The sequence below is a fragment of the Panthera onca genome, chromosome C2 (genome assembly GCF_046562875.1).
Source record: "Panthera onca isolate mPanOnc1 chromosome C2, mPanOnc1 haplotype 2, whole genome shotgun sequence".
Classification (NCBI taxonomy): Eukaryota; Metazoa; Chordata; class Mammalia; order Carnivora; family Felidae; genus Panthera; species Panthera onca.
This window is the reverse complement of record NC_138347.1, coordinates 130,346,848-130,372,613: the sequence shown is the minus strand read 5'-3', so window position 1 is coordinate 130,372,613 and position 25,766 is coordinate 130,346,848. Positions and strand designations below refer to the sequence as shown.

Genomic DNA, 25,766 nt, shown 5'->3' with positions numbered 1-25,766 from the left:
CAGCATGCATATACGCACCTACAAGTGCCACAACAGTCCACCCCAGTAGGCTAGCAGCGCCATCTAGTGGAGAATGGAGCCTTTACACTAAGCCCTGCCTAACTGAGCCAACCTCCCTCTTCAAGAACACAAGTCTCACCACTTGCTTAGCTTATGGACTATAAAGCGCTTCATAGTTTGACTTTTAGGGGAAAACGAAGTAATTTCAGTTGTATTTCAGTCTATTACCTGGTCCAACTATTCAATTTTCTTTCTTTCTTTTTTTTTTTTCTCTTTTTTGTTTTCTTTTTCTTGAATACAGAAAAACTTCATTTTTATTTTAAATTTTTATTAAAAATATTTTTCTTTAATTTTTTTCTATATTTTTTACTGTTGTGTAAATTTTTTCAAATTGTTTTACTTCCATCATTTCATTTTCGTCTGCTTTAGTGTATTCATTTTTTCAAATTTTCAGATGATTTCCTTTTTTTTTTTTTTTTCTTTTTTCTCCCTTTTTTCTCTAATCTGTCAAGCCACTTTCAACACCCAGACCAAAACACACCTAGGATCTAACATCATTTATTCGATTATTTTGTGTGTGTGTGTGTGTTTAATTTTTAAATTTTAATATTTTTTTAATTTTAATTTTTTTTAATTTTAATATTTCCTACCTTATAAATTCCTTTTCTCCCTTCAAAATGACGAAACGAAGGAATTCACCCCAAAAGAACAGGAAGAAACAACAGCCAGGGACTTAACCAACACAGATACAAGCAAGATGTCTGAACCAGAATTTAGAATCACGATAATAAGAATACTAGCTGGAGTTGAAAATAGATTAGAATCTCTTTCTGCGGAGATAAAAGAAGTAAAAGCTAGTCAGGATGAGATAAAAAATGCTATAAGTGAGCTGCAATCTCAAATGGGTGCTGCGGCCGCAAGGATGGCTGAGGCAGAACAGAGAATCAGCGATATAGAGGACAAACTTATAGAGAATAATGAAGCAGAAAAAAAGTGGGAGATTAAGACAAAAGAGCACTATTTAAGAATTTGAGAAATCAGTGACTCGTTAAAAAGAACAACATCAGAATTATAGGGGTCCCAGAAGAGTAAGAGAGAGAAATAGGGGTAGAAGGGTTATGTGAACAAATCATAGCGGAAAACTTTCCTAATCTGGGGAAAGACACAGACATCAAAATCCAGGAAGCACAGAGGACTCCCATTAGATTCAACAAAAACCGACCATCAACAAGGCTTATCACAAAATACTCAGGCAAGGAGAGAATCATGAAAGCAGCAAGGGAAAAGAAGTCCTTAGCCTACAAGGGAATACAGATCAGGTTTGCAGCAGACCTATCCACAGAAATTTGGCAGACCAGAAAAGAGTGGTAGGATATATTCAATGTGTTGAATCAGAAAAATATGCAGCCAAGAATTCTTTATCCAGCAAGGCTGTCATTGAAAACAGAAGGAGAGATAAAAAGTTGCCCAGACAAACAAAAATTAAAGGAGTTTGTGACCACTAAACCAGCCCTGCAAGAAATTTTAAGGGGAACTCTCTGAGGGGAGAAAAGATGAATGAATACATGAATGAATATCAAAAGCAACAAAGATTAGAAAGGACCAGAGAACACCACCAGAAACTCCAACTCTACAAGCAACATGATGGCAATAAATTCATATCTTTCAGTACTCACTCTAAAGTCAGTGGACTAAATGCTCCAAAAAACTCCGCATTCTCTTACCATATGATCCAGCAATCACACTCTGTAGTATTTACTCAAAAGAGTTGAAAACATGTCCACACAAAAGCCTGCACACAGATGTTCCTAGCAGTTTTATTCATAATTATCAGAAATTGGAAATAACCAAGATGTCCTTCGGTAAGTGAAAGGATGGATAAACGGTAGTATATGCAGACAATATTATTCAGTGCTAAAATGAAATCAGCCATCAAGCCAAGAAAGACATGAAGAAACTTAAGGGAAAGAAGCCAGTCTGAAAAGGTTGTATACTGTTGAATTCTAACTGTATGACATTGCAGTAAAGGCAGAATTTTGGAGACAGTAAAAAGATGAGTGGCTGTTAAGGTTTAGGGGGTAAGGAGGGATAAAAGGTGGAGCACAGAGGGTTTTTAGGGCCGTGAAACTACTCTGTATGATGCTGTAATGGTGGATACGTGCCATATGCATTCATCAGACCCATAGAATGTACAAACCAAGAGGGAACCCTAATGTAAACTGGACTTGGGTTGATAATGATGTTTCAGTGTAGGTTCAGCAATTGAACAAATATACCCACTCCTGTGGGTGGAGGATGTTGATAACAAGAGAGGCTGTGCATGGGTAGGGACAGGAAGTACTTGGGAAATCTCTGTACCTTCTGCTTAATCTTTCTGTGAACCTAAAACTGCTCTAAAAATTAAAGTATTTAAAAAAAATAGCTCTATCTGAAATGGAAAAAATACCTTGTATCATGAAATGTAAATCTTTACATTTCATGGGATGCCCTTTATTTCCTCTGAAAGAAATGGGATAGTTTCTTAGTTATTGGGATAGGTTCTGCAGAGACATTCCCTCTCGCTCTTTTCTGAGGAGTACAGCTTCTGATATGAATGAGCCATCTCATGTGAACTTAATCTTACAGGTGGAGTTTGACCAGAATCGGAGTATACTGGTAATATAGGCATAGGAATGATCACTTTGCCTGTTATTTTTGTTCTATGTATTATGAATTTAGCAGTCATGGTTACTGGAAACATAATGATACTAATTATAACTAATTCAGTGACTCTACTGGAGTTTTGAGCCCCTCCTCCCTGTTATTTAACAGAATAATAACAATTAGAATAGCTAACATTGGGGCGCCTGGGTGGCTTCGTCGGTTAAATGTCCGAACTTGGCTCAGTTCATGATCTCTGTTTACGAGTTTGAGCCCTGCATTGGGCTCTGTGCTGACAGCTCAGAGCCTGGAGCCTGCTTCAGATTCTGGGTCTCCCCCTTTCTCTGCCCCTCCCCTGCTCATGCTGTATCTTTCTATCTCTCAAGAATAAATGTTAAAATAGCTAATATTTATCAATTATAAACAGCAAGTGACAAGTACTCCACACGGATCATTTCTTTTACTTCTCATATTATGAGATAGGTATATATACTGTCCACATCTTTCAGATAGAGAAACTGAAGCTTAGGTTAAGCAGATTATCAGAGGATGCATAGAAAGTGAATAATGCAGACAGTGTTCGAACTCAGGCAGTGTGGCTCCAGAATTGGTGGGCTTTAACTGTTAAGCTGTAGTGCCTCCTGTAGCAGTGCTTAACATTGATCTCCTAACTCTTTGAGAAACGTTGTATTTCAGTTATCCTTAGTTTCACTATTTGATGAACTAAAATTCTAATTCAATTAACTGGATTTTCAAGCTTTTAATAAAAGGAAAAACCCTATGTTCTGTGTCCTAATGGCTTCCTAGAAATTGGTAGCCAAAACTTATTTTAAAATGGTCAAAGGAACTAGGGTGTTCAGCTTAGGAAGAGGATTCAAAGTGAAAGTCTGGTTGGCACAAAAATTATTATACCTTTGTGAAGCTGAAAGACAGAACTTGGACCAGAGGGTGAAATTTGTGGGGAAGTCTATATTGGCTTAATTCTAAGGAACAATGGGCAGTATCTGCAGTACAGGAAAATAAATAGAATTACTTTTTTTTTTTCTTTTTTTTTTAAGTAGGCTCCATGCCCAGCGTGGAACACAATGCTGGGCTTGAACTCATGACCCTGAGATCAAGACCTGAGCTGAGATCAAGAGTCAGCCACTTAACAGACTGAGTCACACAGGCACCGCGAAATAGAATTACTTTTAAGGAAGGTTAGTTGGTTAGTTCCCTTGCACGAGTAATGAACAATTAAAACTAGCCAACTTTGCCCAGAGTACTGTAAATGTTCAAGCTGTATGTTATGGGGACTAGGCTCCAAAACATAAAGTCTGTCTTCCAACTCTGATTAGATCCGTTTGGCTTATTTGAGGCACATTGCATAGGCTATCTACTGAAAGGATTGAAGATCTTTATGTTTGTTTGTTTGTTTGTTTGTTTATTTCTGAGACAGAGACAGAGCATGAGTGGGGGAGGGACAGAGAGCAAGGTTCGAACCCACAAACCATGAGATCATGACCTGAGCCGAAGTTGGTCGCTTAGCCGACTGAGCCACCCAGGTGCCCCGAAGATCTTAACTTTAAAAGTAATACACAAAGGTTTTATGAACTCGAGAAATTTGACAACCATTATTTTATAGTAAACATAAGCTTTTTCTCTACTAAAAGTACCGTTGAATTTTCTCTATTTTGAGAGAGTTGAATGATAACAAATTTTTGTGCAGAAGAGTATTGTGATGGTGGCCAGTATTTTTGCAGTCTCTTTCTGTTGACACTATTGTATATGCCTAATTTTTACACAGTTTGCCTAAAATGCCTAAATTTTACACAAAAGTGATACATGCCAGCTAGGAGTATTCAAGTCTGGAATTAACTTTGAAACAATGACAAGTATCTTAGCTCTTAACTACTTTGCAGTTCATTTCAGATGTCTGAATTAGTTAATAATACATAAAATATTGGGAGGAAACTGGGTCTTTGAGGGGCTGACTCCCTCATTCACTGCCATGTCCTTGTACACAGCACTGATTTGTGCTCATTTAATATTTGGGCAATCCATGGTAATACTTAATACAGTATCTGATCTAACAGGTTTTTTTCCTAAGAAAAAACTTGCCCTAGGGAAAAAATCATGTTCTAAAAAGTTATTCAAAGAGGAAAGCAATATTTATAAGGACTAGGATGTTTAAGAATGGAATAACATTTTAATCTGCAGGAGTTAAGTAATACAGGAGTGTTTATTTTAATGTAAGTTAATATAAGTTTAGTCTGTTAAAAAAACCTGAACATCACCTGTCCAATCCAAAACCAGATTACATCCCTAACTTCTGCTTCGGTGGTCTTTCTTTGTTACAGATTATCTTTCTTATCTCCAGTCAGCATGGTCATTAGCACCTTTTTACTTGTTTTTATTTTTATCACCAACAGTTATGGGAGCAAAAAGAACCATAGATAAGGCACTTGCCTCAAACATGTTTTTATTTATTTGAATAGCATCAATTTCTTGATTCTAAATAACATTAGAGTTAATGGGTAATGTAAATTATATTTATTATTAAGCTGTCCTATTAGAATAAATGAGTTATGAAAACTTGAGGGGAAAAAATGCCTATTCCCTATAGACATTTAATGATGTGTATACCTTCACTTCCTGAATAAAATGGAAACAAGTGCAGTAAAGAAAATCAATAATGAATATTAATTTCTCAATTGGGGGAAAAGATGTTTGCTTTCACATTTCTTCATATACATATGGCATCTTTCATAAATTTCTCATACATTTTATTTTAGTCTTTATTCCTTTTTTTATTTGATTTTATATAACTTTTTATAGGAGCTTTATAATAATTTCAAGGAATTAGCCAACAAATTCATCTTAAACCCATAAGAATAGCAAATTAAGTTATAATTTATAAATGGTATTTTTTGCAGCTAGCAAGTAAAATGGGAATATTTTCTTTCATAAAAATAAAGACCTTAGTCATTTCCTGATATTATAGTGGTTATGAAATGAGTAAAACCTGGTGTGAAAGTAGTTGCTATTCTGTTTTAAAGGCAAGAGTAAATTAGGTCATAGATTTGAATGCATGTTTATGTATTATTAGATGGATTGGCCTATTTAGCTATTTGGTAAACACTGAGCATGTGCTGTATGCAGTCCTGGGTCTTATGTGAGAAGTTAGTTTCCAAGACAATGAAGACCTGTACCTCCCTGAACTTAGGGGATCTTTGTCTATTCTTCATGACTTAGGGTACTAATGACTTAGTAAAAGATAGGAAAAAAATCTTAAGTTTGCAAGTACTGTGACTAACATACCATACATGTGAGATCATTCAGATTTTAATTTCTAAATCTGATATCCATGGAGGCTTTATAGGTAATCTTTGAAGGTTTAGGGCTGCTTATTAAGGTGTTTTTAATGACCTAGAAGTATTTGTTCTATACTTAAAGGAAGTGCAGCAGCCATTATAGAGGACTGAAGCAGGGGGAGCACTCATGGAATAAGAGAAGGGGGAAGAGAGAAGAATGAAAGAGAAATCTTTTTCCTTGTAACTTTTTTCTTATGGAGGCTGTAGAGATCAGTATTTATCTGAAAGATAGCTCTGAGTTTGCTAGTCATAACAGTGCTTTGGGCCTAATGACAGTTAACTCCAGGATCCTTTTGCTGAAGTATCTAGAATGTGCTCTCTGCCATATGGCAGTCACTAACCACCTGTGGCTGTTTAAATTTAATCACATATAAATGTAAAATTCATTTGCATTAGCTACATTTCAGGTGCTTAATAGCTACATGTGGCTCATGGTTGCCTCATTAGCGTAGATAAAGAACGTTTCCATTTTCTTGGAAAGTTCTTTCGCATGGCACTGATCTAGACAACAAAGTTAATGAGAAAGATGTCAAAAGGGGTTTGGTTGTGTGGAGGAAATTAGTACATGATGGAAAAGAATATCTTCCTAGCTGGTGTTGAATGTGACAACACGAGTTGACATTGGAAACATTTCAGGCATTTAATTCTTCTTTAGTTCTTTCTTTTGCTCCCAAAGTAAAATAAAGAAATTCTGTAGTTTCACTTCAAGACTATAAAAATTGGCATGTTTGGCTCTCAAGATGATTCTGAAAGTTAGAATTGTGAATTCACATTTCTATCATACATTTGATTTCATTGGGTAATCTTTTAAGGCAGATAGTGGTTTAATAAGATCTTATTTCTTTGTTCTTGTAAGTTGTTAAAGCCTCTGAAGTTTTGAGACTTTTTTGCTGTTTAGGTTAATCCTTATATACTTCGCCAATCTCTCAATCCTCACTCAGCTTTAGAAAGCAGCAAATGAATGTTTTTATATTAGGAGGTAGTCTCTCTTTGGATCATTTCCCACTCCCTTTTATTTTATTTTTTAAGTTTATTTATTTATTTTGAGACAGAGGGAGAGAGAGCATGAGTGAGGGAGGGGCAGAGAGAGAGGGAGAGAGAGAATCCCAAGCAGGCTCCGCACTATTAGCACGGAGCCAGATGTGGAGCTCAAACTCAAGAACTGTGAGGTCATGGCCTGAGGTGAAATCAAGAGCCGGACACTTAACTGACTGAGCCACCCAGGTGCCCATCCCACTCCATTTTAGACATGTGAAATTAGGGAAAAGATATTTGTAACGTGGCAGTACTTTGTAAATAAATATATGGTAAAGATCAATAAAATCTTTTTCTTTTTTTCCCAAATGGAAATAACTATCATTTTTATTATATAATATACTAATTAGAAAAAAAGACAGGCAATAGAAAAATTGTGAAAGCCCTCTCGATCTCAGTGGAAATCCTTCTAGTGTTTTACTGTTGAGTCTGATAATGGCTGCTATTTAAGGTATGTATGTCTTTTTACTGTATTAGTAGCTTAAAGCAGAAAACTGTGATCTCCATAAATATCAAAAAAGCATTTGATTGTATTTAACATCCATTTTTAGTAATTTAAAAATCTCTTAACTAAAATACTAATAGATAAAATATGACCAATCATATTAATAGATTTTTCTTACATTGAAATCTGTTTTCCTAACATGAACCTTCTTTGGTCATAGTATACTGCTATTTTAATATGCTACTTGATTCTTCTTTCTAATATTTATTTTTTTAATGTTTATTTTTGAGATCATGCACATGAGCTGGGGAGGGGCAGAGAGAGAGGGAGACAGAGGATCTGAAGCAGGCTCTATGCTGACAGCAGAGAGCCGGATGCGAGAGGCTTGCACTCACAACCTGTGAGATCAATCATGACCTAAGCCGAAGTCGAGTGCTTCAACCAACTAAGCTACCCAGGCACCCCTATTGCTAATATTTATTTTAAAAATAGATTGGTGTATCTTTTTTTTTTTTAAATGTGTGTGTTGTCTTACCAGATTTTAGTATCCCTAAAAGAATTTAGAAACTTCCCTTAGTCTGTTTCCTGGAACAGTTTAAGAAGCATGGTATTTATCTGTTCCTTTAAAGCATTCATCTCCTTGTTGGAGCCATGGTTATTTTGTAGGTTGTAATTGTTTACAGCTATCTTAAACTCTTCTATATAGGGGTTGGTTTATTCATAATTTTCAAAGTTATCTGCATAGAGTTATACACATCTTTATGTCTTCTGTATGATCATGAATTCTTACATTCTTAATTTTGTTTTTTTAGACTAGCTAATGTTTTATGTATTTATTTTATTTTTAACATTTTTATTTTTGGAGACAGAGTGCAAGCGGGGGAGGGCAGAGAGGGAGGGAGACACAGAATCTGAAGCAGGCTCCAGGCTCTGAATTGTCAGCACAGAGCCTGACGTGGGGCTTGAACCCACAAACCACGAGATAATGACCTGAGCTTAAGTTGGACGCCTAACCGACTGAGCCGCCCAGGCGCCCCTGTATTTATTTTATTTTTAAAGAACTAATTCTTTATTTTTAAGTAAGTTTTTCTATTCAGGTTCTTTATCATTATGAGTTCCTCTCTATCCTAAAGGATTATTGATATCCAAGTGATTTTTTTCCTTAGATATGATACTTTAAAGTGAAGGAAGTAAAGTGGGAAGTGAAACTTGGGGGCTTGCCTGTGTATAAGCTTCCTACTTCTATAGAGTTGCAACACTTAACTATAATAGGTAGTTGCTTAAATAGAAATTATTAAGATTCCAGAATATTGTTGTGACTGATCAGTTACAGGCCATAGCTTTTCCTTCCTTTGCATCATTGTTTTGTTGAAAGGGTATTTTGAAAGAATTAGTAGTGTGCAGTGTTGTTGTTGTTTAATAAAATTTCCCATTTAGAATCTTGGCATCCTCGGGTGGTATCTTTTTAACTTCATGTATAGTAAGTCAATACAAGTTTGCTTGCATAGGTCATATTTCTCTACTTAAGGATCTCCCTGGTTCACGTAAACTGAGTGGTAGGTGGGTTTTGTTTTTTTTTTAATCTTTATTTTTGAGAGAGAGAGAGAGATGGAGTGCAAACAGGGGAGGGGCAGAGAGAGAGGGAGACACAGAATCTGAAGCAGGCTTCAGTCTCTGAGCTGTCAGCACAGCCCCATGTGGGGCTCGAACTCACAAACTGTGAGATCATGACCTGAGCCAAATTCACTCTACTGACTGAGCCACCCAGGTACCCTGGTCGGTGGGTTTTAATACCAATAATACTTTCTTTTTTTGGTCATTTTGTTTTATACTAGGTTATTTAGGAGTTCCATTTTCAGTCCTCAGTAGATTTTATGTTTTTCTCATATGCTTCTTCACTCATTACTTCATCCAGTTCTGAGGATTACTGAGTAATCTTGATCAGCCAACCGCCTTCTTGATAAAATTTGTTCAAGTTCTGGATTTTCTTCAAGAGTTCATTAATTTCAGTTATTTCTCCTGGTAGAGGAGAATAGAGCTCTAGCAGCTTTTGCACATTTCATCTTGCTTGTTCAGTTTTGTCCCAGCTTCAGACAGACTACAATAAACATCTCCCTAAGTTTCCCATACAAAATTGTTGATTCCACTGTCCCAGTACCCTTTTCAGTTGTTACCCATTCATGTCTGTTTATGAATTTATGCATGGAGAGCAAAGCAGAACCTGTGAACAGTATCCAGACGGCACCCACCCTCCCCGATAACACTTTAGAACATCAAAAAATGTGGGAATATAAAACTAAGCTCTATTTAGTTAGTATTAATTGTTAAATTTTTATGTTTATTGAAACATTCTTTTTGTGTTAGTATCATATTTTATTATAAAATGTTTCTTTTATTTAAGACTAAATTTAAGTACTTGTCTTTCTTTGTAGGTATAAGCGTGTCTTTTCAGTTGGAACCCATGCGATTACTACGTATAATCCCAATACCTTAGAAGTAACAAATCAGGTAATCATGTTAGAAGCTGTTAGGCATGTTTTGAACTCCATTTGAATTTTAAAAGCCAGGATATGACCCATGATTTCCCTTTCTTGAAATCTGTACTTTAGGTTAGAAAAGTCAACTTTGAAGGAGATTGATATGCTTATATAATGCTTGGTACTCGTACCAAAAGTAAATAAATAAAAGCGGGTGGTGAAGAATGTGTTTATTTCTAGGCTCTAAGGAGTATAACTTTTTGATATGTTACTTTTGATTGCCATCTCTTTTATGTGAAATTGGTACATTAGTTCATTATAGTTCTAAAGGCGGTATTAGTATTGTAATAAAGGTATACAGAAGTTGCAGTGCAGTAAATGGAAAGTACTTGTCATGGAAGTAGGATTACTGTTTATAAAGGCAAGACTAGCTTGAATATGGATAAGTAAACATATTTATAATCTAGTTTATTTTTAATTCTAAATTAGGCATATTTTACAGATTCCTTTTTGTTGTTTTAGCAGATCTGCAGGTAATCATAAAATTTTATTCCTCACTTCTTTTCACTTGTATGTATTTTAATTGCTTTGGATTAATGTCAGTAATCATTAAAGTTGGAACACAGATGGGATTTTTTAATTGTTGTCCCTGATAACCGAAAACCTTAAAAAGAATTTGTGTTACAGAATTACTATAAGATGTGACACCTTCTAGACCTCTGTATTATTTTGTAATTTAATCGGTTATTGTGAAATTAAAGTAGGAAAAACAGTGTTGTATTTCACCATATTATAGCATCATTTGAGAGAATTTCTTTTTGTTAGTGGCCTTATGGAGACATTTGCAGCATCAGTCCCGTTGGGAAAGGACAAGGAACAGAATTCAACCTCACATTTCGTAAAGGCAGTGGAAAGAAGTCAGAAACTTTAAAATTTTCTACAGAGCACAGAACAGAACTTCTTACAGAAGCATTGGTAAGAACAGTTCCGTGTTAATAAGCTAAATTTCTCCTCTTTTTTTTTTTTTTTTAAATTAAACAGTGATGTTACAGTACAGATAGTAATGTTTTGAGTCTCTGTGACCACAGTGTGTGTTTTTTCTTATTGACTGTTAACTTGATTCGGTGAAACTTTCACTTTCTCTAATGGAAAGTCTGGAAAATCCAGATATGTTTGATAGTGTTTAGTCTTTTTAAGCACATATATAGAGCAAAGCAGTCGTGTGTTTAATCTATCTTGTTTTTCAGTGAAGTTCCACACATTTTGTATTGAACAGCCTTAAACTATATCTTCAGTAACATTTTTTTAATATCAAGGTTATCAAGTTGGGGTTTTACATGTTTTGGATAGAAAGAACTGAACTGCAAATCTTCCTTACCAGTCTGTTGTCATTAAGTTGTGATTATGTTTTCTCTTTCAGAGATTTAGAACTGATTTTTCAGAAGGAAAAATCACAGGAAGGGCAAGTATTTAGCATTTATTAATATCTATTTTTATTCTAATGTTGCCCATTATTATATAGAAATGCTTCTGTGGTCTGTGTGTTCCTTTTATGGCAAAGCTGAAGGGAAAAAAGGAATCATCATTAAATGTTGTCTGGCACTATGTGATAGATGAATGTAGTTTAACAGGAAACTCAGATATGAGGAATTAGATTTATGACTTAATGCTTATGATAGGGAAAAAAGTCTTCAGGCAGAACTATGGAGCAATAAAAACAGTGCTGTTACCACTCAGGTACTTTTTATTCAATATTCTAAACAGCAATCGTAAGCAACACACTGTGGATGATACCTGTTGGAACCTGCAACAGTTGTTTTGTGTAGGATTTTTCTATTTCAGAAGCATTAAGTTTTTAAGAAGTTTGGGGTATATCAGAACTGTCTTATTATATGTGCCTGCACTGGATCTGGCTGCAAGTAAGGCTTTGCATGGTGCACTGACAGCTTTGGGGAAGTCACGGTTGCTTATTAGAATCTTCCTAACTTTCTCATGCATTCTGTAATCATGTTACAAAGGCATTTAAACTAAATTGGAGACTTCTGAGGGGGGAAAATGGGAGTCCATGCTTTTTTTTCACTCCCTTGAAATACTGAATTTCTTTCCATGAGAAGGTATTGGTTTTATAATGGGCAAGGGGGCAGAATAATGCCTAAACTGATAGCACTGTTCAGAACTTTGGCTCTTCTGGTAAAAGGCAGGAATTGAATTCTGAGAAGCTGGCAGCACCGTCTCCCTGCCTTTTAAGCCCTCATTCTTTCTGTGGATGTTCTGCTAGTTTTAGCATCCCAGAAGCTTCACTGATCTCAAGTCAAGCAAGTGACTGCTCAGGAGCCATTTAAAATAGATTAATGGCTGTTGGCAAGCTGCTTGTTTCTTGTTCCTCATGAGCCACAGTCACATTTCTATAAATTACAATTTCTTTCATGTTGGCAGTTGAGTTTTCCATATTCCTCATCTGTTTGAAAACTGCTGCTTCCAAAAGCATACTTTAGATTTTGTTTTAAGTTTCCCTTTATATCAGTTAACTTCAGCAACTTAGTATGTTTCAGAACTTTGAGGTAGAAACAGTGTCTCTAAAGACCGTCCACTTAATTTTATATCAGGAATAAATGGTACCTTCTCCTCCCCCAGATTCTCTGCTGCTGAACACTCTTGCATAAATTGAATTTGACACTCAGGCCTTCAATTGAGATATACCTAAATTAGGTCTCTGAGTCTCTCTCAGCCTCTGCAATTCTGAGGGATAATGATGTGTTTCCATCAGCCCATCTCATTATGGCCATTGATTATCACCTGGGAGGAATAGAGACTGTCCTGCAGAGTGGGTTGGGGCACATGAACAAGCATAGTTTGGAAAAGCACCACCATTTTCGTGGCTTCCCTTCTTCTGGAGAGGAGTGGCACTGCTCCATCCTTTAGTTCAGAGTCAAGGTGCTAAGCATATTCTTGGGTTAATGCAGGCCCTTTGTTCTGCAGAATTCCTTTTATGGAACTATAATGTGCATTATGTCATCGATCAGTAGTAGTGCTAAGGGGACTTGATGTCATATGATCCTGAGCCAAACTGAGGCTCATTGCTAGGTTCAGTGTTGGTGTGTTGTAGAGGTGTTTATTAATGCCCTTCTCGCTTTTCTAAACACCTACAAGAAAATTTCTCTCATTTCAGTATTAGAAATAGTTGTACTATTTTCTTTTTAAATTTTTTTTAATGTTTATTTATTTTTGAGAGAGAGAGTGTGAGTGGGGGAGGGGCAGGTAGGGAGACAGAATCTGAAGCAGGTTCCAGGCTCCAAGCTGTCAGCACAGAGCCTGACACGGGGCTCGAACTCATGACCTGAGAGACCGTGACCTGAGCCGAAGTCAGATGCTTAGCTGACTGAGCCACCCAGGCACCCGAGAAATAGTTGTATTCTTGAGCATCCAATTTACTTTTACCTTCAGAGTCATGTAACTGACTGTGTGTTCCTCTTTATATTGTCGGGTAGAGAAGTGGGTGGGTGAGGGGAGATTCATTTCACATCTGACACTTGATTATTTTTATTTTCTCTTGCCTCATTTTGTCTTTATTTTGAATTATTTTCTCTTGTATCATATCATTTTGGTTAGCAGCCTCACTGAAGCCCTTTTTCTTTTTAAGAATAAAACTGGGTAGTAAATGGATGTTAACCATTCTAATCACTTTTTAAATTTTTTAAAAAAATGTTTAGAGAGAGAGTACATGCGCATGCTAGTGGGGGAGGGGCAGAGAGAGAGAGGGGGTTGGAGAGAATCCTAAGCAGGATCCCTGCTGTCAGTGCAGAGTGGAATTCAGGGCTTGATCTCTCAAACCTTGAGATGGCTTGAGCTGAAATCAGGAGTCGGACACTTAACTTCCGGACCCATCCAGGCACCCCTCTAATCATTCTGATAGTAGGTACTTTATAAAGAAATGTCATTATCTAAATGGAATTTCACTTACTAATGTGATCAGATTTATACCTTTGGTGTGAATAGAAAAGTGTAAGGTCAAACTGAGGCTTCAGCATTTTTTGTGTGTATAGGAAGAAAATCTGTATTAGTATACTGAACCAGCTCAGGTTGTTTACATTGAATACTGTAACTTCCCCAAAATGTGACTTAGCTTTTTTCCATATGTAAGTTGGATTAAAAGAATCCATCAACAAAAGTTGAAATCTTTTTTCCCCGGCAAAAATTTCAGAGTATTCTTTTAGGATTTCCTTTTTTTAAAAAATAGATTTGCATAAGACTGACTTAAAATTGTTTCACAAAATATTGTGAAAATATTGTGAGGGGGTTAAGTGCCCCCTCCCCCACTCCTGCTCACACACTGGCTCTCACTCTCAATAAACAAAACCGATTGGATAGTAGCTGTAAATAATTATAATATTTGGATTTCTGGTTGTTTTGGCAGTGACTGATAGATTAAATGTGATTTTATTTTATGGTAATTTTAAATATGAACCTAAAAGTAATAACTGTTTGTCTCTCTAGAGGTATAACTGCTATAAGCACCACTGGAGTGATACAAGAAAACCTGTTGTTTTAGAAGTCACTCCTGGAGGCTTTGACCAAATTAATCCTGCAACCAACAAAGTCCTCTGTTCCTATGACTATAGAAATATTGAAGGCTTTGTAGATCTCTCCGATTATCAAGGGGGATTTTGTATACTGTATGGAGGATTTAGTAGATTGGTAAGTAGTATTTTTAAAAAGTCATTTAAAAAGAGACATAACCATTTGAAGGAAAGCGGGGTTTTTTTACACTTCTATTTCACATTTCACATGTGTCTTGTGGAAGGAAGTATGGTATTAAAGAGTACGTGCTTTGTTATCAAAGAGACCTGAGCTTGAATCTCAACGTGGAGCTCTCTAAAGTGACAAGAGTAATATGTATGTCATAGGTTTTTGTTTTTAGGGTTCTGTGAGATAATTTATGTGAAATGCTTAGCATAATATTTGTCTTAGTATTCAGTAAATGGGGGTTACAGTTGTTATTTTCATTATATCAGTGTCTTAACTGAAAGAATCTAAGCTTTCTTTGAAAAAGTAATTTAAGATCTTTTATTTTTATAGTCTTTACTCCTTTCCCCAGCTGTTTGTAATCTGAAATCTGAGTATTCATTGAAACTTCAAATTTGGAGTTCATTGCATGTTTTTGTCTTGAAATTTTGAATTATATGTGAATTGTGAGGTATAGCAAAAGCCACTTAAGATGCTCAGACCGTTTGTTAATTGGTAATAGAAGCTGAACTCTAAATGATGACCATCTTTTTTTATAAGAAACATTTTGCCTTCCTTAATGAAATCTCACCTCTTCAAGATGAGCACTGGAGAGTTTCCACAAGGAAAGGCTCAGTTGAGCTTACTCTCAAGTTTCCTTTCTCTTGAGAACTTAAATTTCTGTAGATATCTTAGTGGCCTGGGAACAGCTACTTTATGATTTAGTGTTCTATGGATAAATTATCCTTCTCTTGGTAGTAGAGCCAGGGCAAGCCTGGAACTTTTCGATAACACAAGAGGATAGGGTAGCAGAAGGGAATGATGATGGGGGAGGGGTGCTGAACTATTTGATTTACAAAATATGTCAGCTCTTCAGAGTTAGAGGCCTTTTTCCATCTTGGATTTCACCTTTGCCTGGGTGATGGGTACAATTCTGGTGTCCTTCATCTAGGAACACATATCTAGACATTTTGTTACCTTTGAGTCTAGACCCAAAAGATCTAGGCCCAAAGAGAAAATTAGGTTCCTTCCCCACCCTAGAGCAGCCTAAAGCCTGTTGTTGAAGTGCCATCCAAAGGCTTATCTTATCTCTTCCATGGACAGTGGAAATTTGTAATGATTAACCCCTTGGTGGAAACCATACCTAATTACAGGAGTGTAGCCTTGCAGACCTTAACGGGACAACTATATCACAGTAATTCAACTAAGCCTTACAGTGCGTGAGGTAAACATTAAGGATGAGAATTATCTGATACTCCTCAGTTACCAACAGTTTTTATTGCTTTCATGGCATCAAGTAGTTTTAATTTTAATCATCCATTTTCTAAGCATACTGTGCTTTTTAAAAGATGCTAGCTAAAATGAGTTAATTCACTGCAAATATGATACCATGACAGATTCATTTAGCAAACCTTTATCTGGTACCTTCTGCGTATATAGTAACTGTTATAAGCAGCTGGGAATAAAATCAGGGTTTAAGATTTTATTTGTTTGTTTATTTTAAGTAATCTCTGCACCCAGTGTGGGACTTGAACTCACAACCCCAAGATCGAGAGTTGCCCACTCAACCGACTGAGCCAACCAGGCGCCCCTAAAATCAGGTTTTAAAACGTGATCTCAATCTGTTACTCAGCAGGGGAGGTATTGGCATATGGACAGGACAGTTCTTATTATTGCATGGCACTCTCCTGCCCTGTCCTTTGCAGCCCATTTAGCATTTTTGGCTTCCAGGACTCAAATGCAGATAGCAGTACCTTATCCTTACCTTTGTAAAGTACACTCTTGGAGGTTGATTTGTAATATCCGTCAGCCAATGACTTGTAAACATAAACATTCCTCAAGGTGATCTTGCAAGAAAGCCCACTATATAAAAACATTAAATCAGAGCTACTTTCGTTGAAACTGGGAATCCTACCCACGTAGTACCCACTACCCCTACTGGACTTGGCTGGGGTCCCTGGGACCACTTTGGGAAGCCCCAGCATTCTGTTTTCCACATGATGATGGGAACCAGACCCTGAGAAGTTATGAAATAATTTCCATTCAGTTAGTTATTTGCAAGGTTCTATATCCCAGACTTTGCTATTTTAATTTAGTGGTTCAAATATAACGCACTGCTTATTTACCTTTGATAAGATCCACTACCTTTTTTTTTCTTTAGAATTGCTACTTCAGTCTCTTTCTTGTGAATTGATTCAAAATGGTCACATTTTAGTTGTTTCAATCCTGACTTTTCAAATTTTAAAATCTGTGCAGCATTTATTTGCTTCAGAGCAAAGAGAAGAAATTATCAAAAGTGCAATAGATCATGCTGGCAACTACATAGGTATTTCATTGCGCATCAGAAAAGAACCTTTAGAATTTGAGCAGTATTTGAATCTTCGCTTTGGAAAATACAGCACTGATGAATCCATCACATCGTTAGCAGAGTTCATAGTCCAAAAAATATCACCTAGACATTCGGTAAGACTCTATATTAAAAATAATTTGTTCATCTGATTTTGACATTTTTTTAATAACTTTTTAATATGTTTAAATTTTGTTTAAAGGAGCCTGTAAAACGAGTTCTAGCGCTTACAGAAACATGTTTAGTAGAACGTGATCCAGCAACATACAATATTGCAACTTTGAAGCCTTTAGGAGAAGTAAGTTTGACATTATTAGCTTTAATGAGGTTTCTTCCTGTTGATAATATAGAATAATATTCTATTTTAGTAATTTTTCATGTCCAACAAATGGAAAATACGGAGAATCTATTTAATTCTTCACATTATTATATTTATTGTACTTAGAACAGTGATTGTTAGAAAATTTGTTTTCCAAGTATACAACGAATGAAACTTTTTATTCAGTAATGGTATGACAATTTGAGACTTTTAAGCAGCTCTTAAATTCTGATCCTGTAAACAATTTTTAAATACTGACTTTTGTAAGCTAAAAGGGTAGTCTGTAGTTCTAAGGAAATGTCATAAAACTAAATACCATTTGTTGAACTTGTTTTTTGTTTTCACTAGGTATTTGCATTGGTTTGTGATTCAGAAAATCCACAACTTTTTACCATTGAATTTATAAAAGGGCAAATACGGAAATATTCTTCAACAGAGAGGTATTTTTTTTTTTAATTCATCCAGCTTTTAATATCCTAGTATGTGCAAGGCAAAATATTCCATCAAAGAGGAAAAACAAAGTTATGATCTAGATCTTTAAAATCCTATAACTTAGGAAAGGCAGCATTATTTTGTTGCAGATTTAAAATGACCATTCACGATAAAGAAATTGTGGTTTATATACACAATGGAGTACTACATGGCAATGAGAAAGAATGAAATATGGCCCTTTGTAGCAACATGGATGGAACTGGAGAGTTGTGATGCTAGGTGAAATAAGCCATACAGAGAAAGACAGATACCATATGTTTTCACTCTTATGTGGAGCCTGAGAAACTTAACAGAAACCCATGGGGGAGGGGAAGGGGAAAAAAAAAAAAAAAAAAAGAGGTTAGAGTGGGAGAAAGCCAAAGCATAGGAGACTCTTAAAAACTGAGAACAAACTGAGGGTTGATGGGGGATGGGAAGGAGGGGAGGGTGGGTGATGGGTATTGAGGAGGGCTCCTTTTGGGATGAGCACTGGGTGTTGTATGGAAACCAATTTGACAATAAACTTCATATGTTGAAAAAATAATAATAAAAATAAAAAATAAAATAAAATGACCATTCACTGGGGTGCCTGGGTGGCTCAGTTGGTTAAGTGTCCGACTTCGGCTCAGGTCATGATCTCATGGTTCGTGAGTTCAAGCCCCACGTCGGGCTCTGTGCTGACAGCTCAGAGCCTGGAACCTGTTTCAGATTCTGTGCCTCCCTCTCTCTCTGCCCCTCCCCCACTCATTCTCTGTCTCTCTTCATCTCTCAAAAATGAATAAATGTTAAAAAAAATAAAGATCCCGTTTTCAAATTTCTAAAAAATAAAAATGGTGATTTGATTTTAAATGAAATGATGAAAATAAGGTGTATTTCTGTAACTTATGCTTTTAAATAAAGCATTTTAAAATAGCACCTTTCACTTTTCATTGTTAACTTGTTTGAATAACAGCAGCAAGTTACTTTAGATACACTTTTAAGTTAGGTTTTTGTAAGTTAGTATCATTAGTCTAGTTACTAATTTTCCAGTGGAATGAGCCTGATTATTTTTATATCACTGTGACTTGGCTGTTGATGTGAAAAGCTGTGAGATGCTATAGCTCATCAACTCCTGTGAGGTAAAGAATTTGAATGCTATCCTAGTGTGAATGACTAGAACTCTCTTCATATACTAAGCCATTGTCATGGTATTGGCAGCTTTTACATTCCAGGCAGTTCTTTTGTGCTGTTTAAAAAGGTTGAGACTGAATCTGTTTTTAAAGCATAGTTGAAATGGTTCTGGCACATTTTGCCACTGTTCAGAATGCAGCCTTATTGAAGTCCTGTCACTTCCTGTAGTATGACCAGTAACTCTTTCTTACCTTGGAAAGCTTTTGATCTAAGTTCAACAAAAATGACATTTTAAGCAAAAGGGTGGTATTTTTTCCTGTCCTGAATTCAAGGAAGAGAACTTCTGGGGGGAAAAAAAACTGCACATGTTCTAATCAGGGAAGGGATCTCAACATTTACAGTTTGTCATGTGCTTTATGTACATACATTGTTTTATCCTGATCCCTAGGAAGAAGATGCCATTATTCCCAATAAAGTTTATATGCAAAAAGTAAAACAGTTTGTGACTTTGGATTAGGACAAGGTTTCTTTCTTTCTGTTCTTTCTAAATGTTTATTTTGAGAGTGAGAGGGCGTAAGTGCAAGTGCATGCAAATGGGGGAGGGGCACAGAGAGACGAGAGAGAAAATCCCAACCAGGCTCCATGCTGTCAGCACAGAGCCCAATACAGGTCTCAGTCTTACAAATCACGAGATCATGACCTGAGCTGAAACCAAGAGTCGGACGCTTAACCAACTGAACCATCCAGGTGCTCTAGGAAAAGGTTTTTAGATATAGTTCCAAATACATAATTCATGAAAGTCTGATTAATTAGACTTTGTTAAAATTTAAAACTTTGACCCCATTAAGAAAAGGACAAGCAAGCCACAGACAGCGAGAAAATATTTGGAAAACATATAGGTAGCAAAAGACTTGCTTTTAGAATATATAAAGAACTCTTAACTCAATAGTAAAAAAATTAAAAACCCAGAAAATAAGTAGGCAAAATATTCAGATAGACCTCTCACCAGGGAAAATATGTGAATGGTAAATAAACACATAAAAAGACCATGATTCATTAAGGAAAAGTAAAACCACTACATATACAGTAAAATGGGTAATATCGAAAAAACTGGCAATGCTGATTGTCGGCAAGCATGTGGATTCTCCTACATTGCTGGTGGGAGAACATAAAGTCATAAACTTTTGAAAAATAGTTTGGCAGTTTCTTAAACATAAAGTTATCATATGACCCAATGATTCTATTCTTAGGTGTCTACCTCAAGAGAAATGAAAACATATGACTGCATAAAAACTTGTATCTGAATGTTTATGATAACATTACTCCTAATAGCCAAGACTAGAAACAATTGATATATATATTACCTGGTGAATGAATAGGCAAACATGTTGAGTATCTACATGGTGGAAAACTATTCATCAATAGAAAGGACTGAACCTTAAAAATTTATGTAAAATGAGCAAGATACATAACACTACATATTATTCTGTTTATTTGCATTTTTAAGAGACTATTTTTTAGAGCACTTTGAGGTTTATAGCAAAATTGAGCAGAAGGTACAGAGATTTCTCATATACTTCCTGGCAGAGCCTCCCCCATTACCAGCATCCCCTACCAGAATGATACATACGTTAAAATTGACTAACCTACAATTGTATAATTGGAACAAATGTATAATGACATTTATCTACTATTATAGTATCATACAGACTTTTCACCACCCTAAAAATGTCCACAGATCCTCTCTAGCAGTAAAAATACTTTGGGTGAGGAAATCCTAATGCTCCACTAATTTCATCTCTCCCTCCCTCCTAAATCTTGACAGCCACTCATCGTTTTACTGTCTCCAAAGTTTTGCTTTTTCCATAGTGTCATAGTTGGAATTGTACAGTATGTAGCCTTTTCAGATTGGCTTCTTTCATTTTCTCCATGTCTTTTCATTCCTGGATAGCTCATTTCTTTTTAACACTTAATAATCCATTGTCTGGACATACCATGGTTTATTTATCCATTTGCTTACTGAAGGACCTCTTGTTGCTTCCATTAAAGCTGTTGTAAAAATCCGAGTGCTGGTTTTGTGTGGACGTAAGTTTTCATCCTTTGTGTAAATACTAAGGAGTATGATCACTGCATCATAGGGTAAGAGGATGTTGAGTTTTGTAAGAAACTGCCAAACTGTCTTTCAAAAGTGGCTGTGAATTTTATATTCCAATCAGCAGTGAATGAGAGTTCCTGTTGCTCCATATCCTCACCAGCATTTGGTATTGTCAGTGTTCAGTTTTGGCCATTCTAGTAAGTGCCTGGTGGTATCTCGCTGTTTCAGTTTGCATTTCCCTGATGACATATGTGTTGAGTATCTTTTCATATGATTATTTGCCATCTGTGTATTGTTTTTGGTGGGGTACATGTCTGTTAAGGACTTCGGATCATTTTTTAATTGAGTTCTTGGTCTTGTTGACTTTTAAGAGGTCTTTGTATATTTTGGATAATGGACCTTTATCAGATAGGGCTTTTATAAATATTTTTTCCCAGCCTGTAGCTTTCCTTTTCATTCTCTTGATGAAGTTATTTGAAAAGTCAAAACTACAGAGATAGAAAATAAGGAGTTGCCTGGATGCTGAGGAGTCTTTTGCAGATGGGTACATGAAAACTTTTTGGGGTGATGGAAGTATGCCACAGATGGATAGTTGCACAATTGAAAAAACTTGCTAAGATTTTATTTATTTATTTATTTAGAGAGAAAGGGCACAAGTGAGCAAGGGGCAGAGAGAGAGAATCCCACAGGGGCTTGTGTTTTACTCAAAGCAGGACTCCTGTTTTACCCAAAGGGGGGCTTTACTCACTTAGAATGGGGCTTGAGCTCACCTGATGCGGGTCTTGAACTCATGAACTGTGAGATCATGACCTGAGCCAAAGTCAGGTGCTTAACGACTGAGCCACCCAGGTGCCCTTTACTAAGAATTCTTAAACTGTACATTTTAATTGGGTGAATTTTTGATTTGTAAGTTGTATCTTAGTGAAACTGTTTTTAAAAATCTTAGAACAAAAATGTTACATTTACAGCGCTTTAGTAACTTGTACAAGGTATGTGACCGCAAAGTGCAGAGCTAGCACTGGCACTCCAGGCTCTTTCGTAAAGCCCCATTTCTTTCGTGCTTCTTCTTCTACTTGAGTGCCCTCCCTGAACAGGTTACCTGCTGAAGGGCCTGTGCTGCGTTCTGAGTCAAAATTCCCTTTAATTATCAGTCCTAAAATCTTTTTTATTTTTTACCTTGCTTAGAGATTCCTTATTAGCAAGTTTGTTGGATGGAGTAAGAGCCTCTGGTAACAGAGATGTTTGTGTAAAAATGACACCAACTCATAAAGGTCAGCGATGGGGGTTACTCAGCATGCCTGTCGATGAGGAAGTAGAGAGCCTTCATCTCAGATTTTTGGCCACACCTCCGAGTAAGTATTGATTTAAGTGTAATTGCATTTCCGTCCATCTGCTTAATAATTGAAAAGTTAAGAATGCATACCTCTAAATCTTTTTGAACCTTTTCATCTTACAGATGGCAACTTTGCAGATGCTGTATTCAGGTTCAACGCTAATATTTCATATAGTGGAGTTCTGCATGCAGTAACACAGGATGTAAGATGAATTGTATTTTAATTTGTTCATAGTCACTAACTTTTGGTATGGAAACTTTTTTGAAACATTCTTCCTTTACCTAGGGTCTCTTCTCAGAAAACAAAGAAAAACTGATCAATAATGCCATAACAGCATTATTGTCTCAAGAGGGAGATGTTGTTGCTTCAAATGCAGAACTTGAGAGTCAGTTCCAGGCTGTGAGGAGGCTTGTAGCTTCCAAAGCTGGTTTTCTGGCCTTCACTCAGCTTCCAAAGTAAGTTGCTTTGAACTTCTTATAGAGTATACGAACAAGTCAAAATAGCAAATGATCAAGTTTGTGTCTTTATATCTGTCTAAACCTGAAACTTTTTCATATGATGATATGGTAGTTTTTAATCATGAGAAATTAAAAAGGAAAGGGCAGTGGTACTAAAGGGGGTGGATATTGTTCTCATACATACCTGTAATATTACTGACTCTTATTTTAGTGAATTTGAACAGGAAGTGAAATCCATTTTAGTTTTAATTAGTTAAAACAAAAAATCTTCCCCCTGCAAAGAACAAAACTTAGGGGAGTAGATGTGTTCTGGAAGTGGAATTTAAAATAAGTACTTAGGGCACCGGGGTGGTTTAGCTGGTTAAGCATCCAACTCTTGATTTAGGCTCAGGTCTTGATCTGGTGGTTTGTGAGTTTAAGCCCTGCATCGGACTATGTGCTGACAGTGCAGAGCCTACTTGAGATTCTCTCTCTCCCTCTCTCTCTGCCCCTCCCCCGCTCACACTCTCTCTCAAAATAAATAAATAAACTTAAAAAAATAAATATATACTTGCTGGGGTGCCTGGGTGGCTCAGTTGGTTGAGCATCTGACTCTTGAGCTTGGCTCAGGTCATGATTTCATGGTTAGTGGGATCAATCCCTGCATCAGGCTCTGTGCTAACATCACGGAGCCTGCTTGGGATACTCTCCCTGCCCCTTCCCCACTCTCTCTCTTTCTCTCTCAAAATAAAATATGTACTTGCTGAATGCAGTAGAAACTTACAAAGACTTATTATGTCACATTTTAATGATAAAGTAATGCTCTGATACTGCTGTTATATGCTTGGGGGTTTTTTGTTGTTGTTGTTCCACAAGGTTTCGGGAACGTCTAGGAGTGAAGGTAGTAAAAGCACTCAAGAGGAGCAACAATGGAGTAATCCATGCAGCTGTTGATATGCTCTGTGCCCTCATGTGTGTAAGTAGTATTTTTTAAAATCCATCTACTTAATGTCATTTTACTGGTTTTTCTTAAGTTGATTGATGGTTTAAATTTCCACAAACCTAGATTTCCTGGATTGTTCTCATAGCCATTTATTTATTCAAATAAATGTGATTTTTTTTTTGTGGGTTTTGTGTGTGTGTGTGTGTGTGTGTGTGTGTGTTTTTTGTGTTTTTTTTTTTTTAGCATATCTTATAAACTGGCACTGTGCTATCTACTAGAAATAGAATTCCTTCCTTTCTTGAAATGGCTAACAGTCTAGTAAGGTAGGCTTGTATGTATAGTCTAAAGTAGTAGAGGTTACCTGATCCCTAAAAAGCAGCACTCAGTTTTGGTTTTGTGGTGAGGAAAAGATAAAAGATTCTAGGCCAATCTTTCTGGAAGGTGTTACACTTGAACTCAATCTTAAAGGATAGACAGGTATTTTCCCTCTGTGAGCGGCTTTCCTGAGAAACGGGATAGCATATACAAAGGCATGTTTAGGATGAAGCACATAATTGAAATGGCTGGGTCATAAAGCATGTATGGAGGTATGTGGGATTAGGAGTTAAAGTTAGAGATGTATTGCAGAGACAGTTATCAAAAGCCTTTTATATCAAAGAAGCTAGATTTATATTCTTTAGTAAGGAACAACCTGAAAGGTTTTTCAGCAGCGGAGTATAACATTAGGTTTGGACCTCTGAAAGCTGATTGATGGTATGTGGAGACTGCATTAGAGGTAAGGTTAGAGGCAGACTAAATATGTAAGAAATAAGATGGAGTAGGTTGGGGCTAAAGAAGGCACATTTGAAGGCTGAGGGCAAAGGTCTAACTTGGTGACAGTTTCTTTGGGAGGAGAAGCAATGAATTGTTCAGTGTAACTTGAAGTTCCTGATTAACTTCAATGTTGTATATAGTAGTGGGACTTTTATGTTTCATATAAAGTGCTGTAGGCAAGCTCAGTGGTATAGAATAAACCTAAGTAATCACTTACATAAAGTCTTACATTTATTCTTCAAAGTGAATTTTACTATCTTTACTACTCCGGGTAACTCCATTAAAAGAGTTAGTGGGATACCTAGAAAATAAACTGTGGTAGTGTGAAACACCTTGAGCTTTCATTACATATTAGGTTTTGGCTGTGTATCTTACATGAATTATCTCATTTAAGCTTCATAGTAGTCCTGTGAGCTGAGTGCCATTAATCCTACTTGATGACTGAGGAAAGGGAAACTTGGAGTTATAGCAATTAACCTTGCCTAAGGTCAGCTGTAGTCAGTAGCAAAGTTAGGATTGGATCTTTACTCCTAACCTTCATGTTAGAATCCGTTTTCCATTCTCCTTTATTCCACCAGTCAAAGGGACAAAGAAGTATTTGCTGCTCGTTTAGTACCTGCTTTTAAATGCTGTTTAAAAATATAGGTAAATAAATGCTAAGTTTTACCATTTCAAATTTAAATTATAAAATTGGGGGAGAAGAAATGGATGTCATATGCCTTTAAGGAGGAGACCTGGACTTTTGAGAGTGTGCCTTATATAGTACTCGCTACAGATACTCGGATTCATTATCTGCAAAGCCTCATCAGACCCTGGGGGAAATCATCACGTTTGCCTGTTTGTCTTATCACGAGTTTCCTTTCTGCCTTCAACCTTAAAGGCTATGGTTTTTAATTTTTTTTAGTATTTAATGAATACTCTCTATAAATGACTTCCGTGTGATGCCAGCATATGGGTTGCTCATGAATTATCACTGTTTTTAATCAATAGCCCATGCATGATGACTATGACTTAAGGCAAGAACAGCTGAACAAAGCTTCTCTTCTCTCTTCAAAGAAGTTTCTGGAAAACTTACTAGAGAAATTTAATTCCCATGTGGTAAGTTGTAATTAAATTTGTCTTAATGAGAAATACCATACATTATTGAAAGGTATTTCAGAAGTGCAGTTTGGACAGTTTTTTTTTTTTTAATTTTTTTTATTTTGAGAGAGAGGGAGAGAGAGTG

General features: G+C 36.4%; 1 protein-coding gene across 2 annotated transcripts in view; it reads left to right on the top strand.

Moving 5' to 3' along the window:
- The window catches only part of DNAJC13 (DnaJ heat shock protein family (Hsp40) member C13), a 132,405-nt gene that overhangs the window by 31,095 nt on the left and 75,544 nt on the right, over positions 1–25,766 (top strand). For both annotated transcript variants that reach the window (XM_078432334.2, XM_060638667.3), the window contains exons 3-14: positions 9,906–9,981; positions 10,776–10,925; positions 11,371–11,412; positions 14,445–14,645; positions 16,929–17,135; positions 17,222–17,317; positions 17,687–17,778; positions 22,200–22,366; positions 22,471–22,550; positions 22,634–22,803; positions 23,662–23,761; positions 25,532–25,639. In XM_078432334.2, the coding sequence (XP_078288460.1) occupies positions 9,906–9,981; positions 10,776–10,925; positions 11,371–11,412; positions 14,445–14,645; positions 16,929–17,135; positions 17,222–17,317; positions 17,687–17,778; positions 22,200–22,366; positions 22,471–22,550; positions 22,634–22,803; positions 23,662–23,761; positions 25,532–25,639 (1,489 nt within the window). The remainder of the gene's footprint in view (positions 1–9,905; positions 9,982–10,775; positions 10,926–11,370; positions 11,413–14,444; positions 14,646–16,928; positions 17,136–17,221; positions 17,318–17,686; positions 17,779–22,199; positions 22,367–22,470; positions 22,551–22,633; positions 22,804–23,661; positions 23,762–25,531; positions 25,640–25,766) is intronic.